This window comes from Zingiber officinale, chromosome 9B (assembly GCF_018446385.1).
Source record: "Zingiber officinale cultivar Zhangliang chromosome 9B, Zo_v1.1, whole genome shotgun sequence".
Taxonomy (NCBI): domain Eukaryota; kingdom Viridiplantae; phylum Streptophyta; class Magnoliopsida; order Zingiberales; family Zingiberaceae; genus Zingiber; species Zingiber officinale.
The window spans coordinates 74,342,725-74,348,871 of NC_056003.1; the positions used below are offsets into that span (position 1 = coordinate 74,342,725).

General features: G+C 39.3%; 1 protein-coding gene across 1 annotated transcript; it reads right to left on the reverse strand.

Moving 5' to 3' along the window:
* Window positions 1–1,132: 1,132 nt before the first annotated feature.
* LOC122023063 lies at window positions 1,133–1,522 on the reverse strand. The gene has a single exon (XM_042581158.1). It carries the CDS (start codon window positions 1,520–1,522, stop codon window positions 1,133–1,135), a length of 390 nt encoding a protein of 129 aa, XP_042437092.1.
* Between the last annotated feature and the right edge of the window lie 4,625 nt (window positions 1,523–6,147).

Consider the following 6,147-nt stretch of genomic DNA (forward strand, 5'->3'; position numbering starts at 1 on the left):
GCTTTGCCAAGTATCTGGACGCGTAGTTTCGTTCGACCATGGAACCCATGCCATTATTGGAGTATTCGCTTAGGATCATACCTCCGGGGTTTAGAGTAGTCGCTCGACGATTTTCAGGTCTGGTATTTATAGCCGCCGATTTGGCTCTGGCATTTAACGTCGCCGCTCGATGGTCTTCGGACCGAGTGTTTATAACCGTTGGTTCGGCTCTGGCGTTTAACGTCGCCGCTCGACTGTCTTCAAGCCAGGTATTTATAGCCACTGGTTCGGCTCTGGCGTTTAACGTCGCCGCTCGACGGTCTTCAGGCCGGGTGTTTATAGTCGTTTGTTCGGCTCTGGTGTTTAACGTCGCCGCTCAACGATCTTCAGGACGGGTATTTACAGCCACCGATTCGGCTTTGGCGTTTAACGTCGCCGCTCGACGATCTTCAGAATAGTGTTTAAAGCCACCAGTTCGGCTCTGGCGTTTAATGTCGCCACTCGATAGTCTTCAGGCCGAGTATTTATAATCTCCGGTTCGGCACCTGTGTTTAACGTCGCCGCTCGACGGTCTTCAGGTTGGGTATTTATAGCCGCCGATTCAGCTCTGGCGTTTAACGTCGCATCTCGACGGTCTTCAGGCTGGGTATTTACAGTCGCCAGTTCGGCTCTAGCGTTTAACGTCGTCGCTCGACGGTCTTCAGGCTGGGTATTTATAGCCGTCGATTCAGCTCTGGCGTTAAACGTCTCCGCTCAACAGTCTTCAGGCCAGGTATTTATAGACGCCAGTTCGGCTCTGGCGTTTAACGTCGCCGCTCGACGGTCTTCAGGCTGGGTGTTTATAGTTGTTGGTTCGGCTCTGGCGGTTAACGTCGCCGCTCGACGGTCTTCAGGCCGGGTATTTATAGCCGTCGGTTCGGCTCTGGCGTTTAACGTCGATACTCAACGGTCTTCAGGCCGGGTATTTATAGCCGCTGGTTTAGCTCTGGTGTTTAACGTCGCCGCTCGACGGTCTTCGAGTTGCCCAGTCATTCAGTAATGATCTTGCAATCCTTTGCTTTTTGATTTGAACCCTGCAGTCAAAAGACATGGGGCAAAGAAGGGATACACGGTACTAAATACATTGGCGCACCTTTTACCCAGCTCGGTACGGCTAGAGATGGTTCACACTCCATGGACGTTCTAGTCGTCGTCCGTCTTCTTCTAAATAGTAAGCTCCCAACTGGAGCTTCTCCACGATCCTGAACGGTCTAGCCCACGGAGCCTCCAACTTACCGACGTCGCCGACCGGCTTCACCTTCTTCCATACTAGGTCACCGACCTGAAAGGATTGGGGAATCACTTGCCGGTTGTAGCTTTGCCTCATTCTTTGCCAATTGGCTGTCAGCTGAGCGGCCGCCTTGGCGCGCGTCTCATCCACCAAATCAAGCTCCAGTTGTCTTCGCTCGACGTTGTCCGCGTCGTACTGCTGCACCCTGTCAGATTCTATTTCGACTGCGACGGGAACGACTGCCTCGCCCCCATACACCAAGTGGAAAGGCATGACACCCGTTCTCTCCTTTGCCGTCGTTTGGATTGCGCACAATATGCCTGGGAGTGCGTCCTGTAATGACCACCCTTCTTACTACTACTCTCTAAGGATGACCGTTACTTAACTACTAACTCTACTTAACCGGTAAGATCAAAACCACGAGGAGTCTCTACCGAAAAATTTCGACAGCTTCTCCCCTGTACCGGTGACCATAAACTGAGATACATACATAGTATACATCAGCCACAGGCGGCTGGAACATATATCAAACAACCACGCAATTAAATAAGTCTCAAACTTATCTCAGCATACAATCTAAAACAAAATAATCTCCAATGACAAGAAATGTAAGATACAATCTCAAATATTTATTAATCACTAAAATGTGGAAACTTAAAAATGCCCCAAGTCTCTCACATAGTCCTGGCATCACACATCCTTGAACACCTTCTCGTCGCCTTCCTTTGCTAAAACTTTTCCTTTCCTGTATCTGCAGTAAGAGGAAATGTAATCTATAAGCAAAATGCTTAGTAAGTGCTATCTAACTCACAAAATCTCGATATGCATGTACATATATCTATAACATGAACTAACTGAATGCTTACTGAAGACTACTCATGTTCATCTAATAGCAAAGGAATCAAACATATTGAAATGTTAAACATGTAAAGCTACTCATGCTCTTCTAATTGCAAAGAACAATGCATACTGGAATGTTAAACATGTAGAGCTACTCAGGATAACATGCTAGCATAAAGGAAACTAAACTTGCTGATTTTAAAATAAAGTGAAACTTATTTCATTTGTTCTAAACTTATTCTTTATTTCACTTGTTTAAAACTTATACTTTAATACTTTTATTCTTATGTAAAACTTATTTTTTACACGTTCAAACGCTTATACTTATAATACTTCAAAATAATAATCAACTTCTCTTGGGCCCAGGCGTAGTACCATCTTATGTGCGTTCCCTAATAGGTTGGGGTAGCGAGCCACCAATCCTAAAAGAGCAGACCTCGGTCTACCAGGGCCAAGACCTCGAAATTGGACAACTGGATTTGTTTAACGACAACCTTGGAAGTCGGGTACTAGCCTCTTCAAAGTAAAATATCTTATTATCTTAATTACTTCTTCTTTAAATGCCTTGACATTTTAATAAGTACCTTGTGTGTCAAAATCCCTAAAGTCTTGACTTTGGGATCTACTTAAGGTCTTGGCCTTTTTCTTTCTTTTCCTTATCTTTCTTATACTTCTAATAAAAGAACTCTTCTTACATAACTGAAATGTTTAAACAAATTCCAACACTGAAACGCTTAAACAAAAATCTATACCATCTCATGTTCATTGCCTAATGGTCAAGAATGACCGGTTTGCACGGCAAACCCCAACTCAAGCTAAAAACCTACTGGGATCTTCAAACTTTCACTAGTCATTTCCTAACAAGTTAAGTTCTGAGTATAAATAACCAAATAATCAAGTAACTAAAAGCTAGAGATCAGGTATAGCTTTAAATATACCCTATAAGTTAATAACATGAATCTTGTCGGCCTCTCAAATCTCAAACTAGCAATCTCTCTAAATGAATCCTTCAATGCGTAATGAACTTCATAGACATCTCACCTTTATCAGTTATTGTCATCGGCAACATTCACAAATTCACTATACCTCTCAGTGACATTTTAAATTTTAGGTGCCTTATCTTGCTTCCTTAATGATGAAGACATAATTTGCTTTTTAATTTCTACAGAGAAGCACAGTTCCTCCATGATACTCAATCTTGTAACCACGTCAGTTCTTTCACATGTATAATATTTGCTACATATGGGCTTCATGGAAATAAACTAAAATAATAACAAAGGGGCCATCAAATCCTCTTTAAGCATGCTACAACATAACTAAAAGAAACAAGTAAATCTAGGAACTAATCTTAAATCTCTAGCAACCCCATTAATCTGTACAACATGTTCCGAAAGCAAGGAAAGAACTAAAATCCCTAGCTATTCCAGTTCTGTATAAACCAACCAAACACCTCAAGGAAAGGATGATACTGCTATCAAAGAGTTGATACATGATATACTAGAACCAGAACTTAATGAGTCTACACATTCTAAATTCTTTCCAACTAAGGAAAGCATAAAGAGAAGTTGTTGCTGTTAAACGTGATTCACTAGGAAAGAACTTGTGAGATCTACTTATTCTCAATTTATTCCAACCAAGCAAAGCATAAAGGACAGAATTGCTACTGCTATCACAAGTTGAAACGTGATATGAATCACTTCCAACATAACAAAGCATAAGGAAAGAATTTGCTACTGCTGTTAGAGTGTATACTAAAAGCCTAACATTTGTAAACATTTATTTGTTAAAGTAAAAGAATCACATTGGTTAATATCTGTATTTATTTATTAAATATAATTGATCAATTAATTTATATAGTAGACAACATGGAGTGTGGTGTCACACTCAGAAGATCATGTTGTCGGCTCTCTATAAATTATAAACAGTTGCTCACGACTAAGATAGAAAGGAACAAACTATCAGTATAGTCGTACTATAATTAAGTATTAGTTTATCTTGACTAATAAATTACACTAATACACTTTAAGTGTATTGAGTAGGATCATTTAGGTATGTCTTTTTGTACTGACTTAGTAAAAGAACTAAACCTTAGTTATTATGGAAGTGTTTGCTCTTAATCCTAGTATAATAACAAGCACATATATTTAATATTTATTTCTTTGATTTATCAAAGGGTGAGGTTTAGCTCGATAAATCAATATACCCGATAAGTTGGGAAATGATATTACTTATAGTGTGTGTTGTTGATTATAGAAGGAATATGTGTCCTAGTTATCTAGGATGAGAATGTCCCTAAGAGGAGCTCATAAGGATTGCCATGTTAAACCCTGCAGGTGGACCTAGTCCAACATGACAATAAAGTTGAGTTGTACTACTCTTGGAGCTAGATATTAATTAAGTGAGTTATCAGTAACTTACTTAATTAGTGGACATTCATAATCTTAAACACAGGGAGACTAACACACTCATGATAAGAAGGAGCCGATAATGTAATTTTGGATTGGTGCGGTAATAACTCTCTAGTGGATTGAGTTATTATCGATGAACTTGAGTTGTGTGTTCGGGGCGAACACGGGATACTCAAGCTCATCGGAAGACCAAAACTAATTTCTCCTCTAGGTCCCTGTCGTAGCCTCATTATAGCCTCAAGTCCATCCAAATGTAAGGCTCTTCTTGGTGTCCAAGAAGGGGGCCGGACCATTGCTTGGTGACCAAGCAATGGCCAGCCACATCCTCTTGAAAGGGGCCGGCCCTATAGCTTGGTGACCAAGCTTGTAGGGGTTGGTTTGAATTTTTAAAATCTTCTCTTTGTAGAAAACTATAAGTTTTAAAAGAGAGATTTTAATTTTTAAAACTTTCCTTATTTGAATTAGGCCACGTGTTTAAATAGAGAGTTTAAAAGATTTTAAAACATTCCTTTTTTAACCATCCTCATGGTTTAAGAAAAAAAAGAAAAAGAAGTTTTAAAATTAAAATTTTCTATCACCATGTTAAAAAAGGAAATTTTATAAGAGAGTTTTTAAATTTTATAACATGGTTTTAATTTTTAGAAATTTTTCTTTTTTAACTCATACTTTAGGAAAGAGAACTTGTAAATTTTATAAGAGGATTTCTTCTTGTAATTTTTTTTTTTTAAAAAAAAAATATTTTTCCTTTCTTTTAATTGTGGCCGGCCACCTTGCTTGGTGCCCAAGCAAGGGTCAGCCAATAGGATTAAACCAAATTCAATCCTAAACCAAATAGGATTGATCTCAACCATTGATTGATGATTGATTCAATCAAGAGGAAAGAAAAGGAAAAATAAAAAGGGAAAAGGAAAAACTCTTGGATGATTTTATTTTTTGTAAAAGGTTTTTCCTTATTTGCCTTGGGCAAGTAATATAAAAGAAGGGGTGAGGAGGCTTCATGAGACACAACTCTTATTCTTTTGCTTGGGTGATCTCTTGGTGTGGCCGGCCCTCTCCCTTCTTCCTCTCCCTTTGCTCTCTTCTCCTTGGTGGTGGTGGTGGCCGGATTTTAGAAGAAGAAGGAGGAAGCTTTTGGGTGGTGTTCATCTTGGAGGATCGTCACCCACACGACATCCAAGGCGAGGCGAGGAATACGGCAGAAGATCTCGAGGTCATTAGCTTACAAAGAGAAGGTATAACTAGTAGTTTTCTTCCGCATCATACTAGTTATTTTTCTTTGTATGAATTCTAAATACAAGAGGCAATTAGATCTAGTTTATCGAATTTATTTTTTGATTTGTGTTTTCTTCTTTTTCGAATTTGTGATTCGATTGTTCCTTTTGGTTAACCTAGAGTTATTTAATGAAATAAATATTAGCTTTCCTTAAAAGGCTTTGCCTAGGCGGTGGTGGTTGCTCCCATATCCAAGAAGGTCATGTGCCTCACCATGCAGTCCTGGAAGCCAATTTTAGAAATTAATATTTATGGAATTAATAACCTAGGTAGATTTGAATCAATAGTGTTAAGTTCCGCTTGTGATTCAAATCTAAACCATTAAGAACAGATAAGTTAAATTTGGAATCAATGATGTTAAGTTCCGTCTGCGATTCC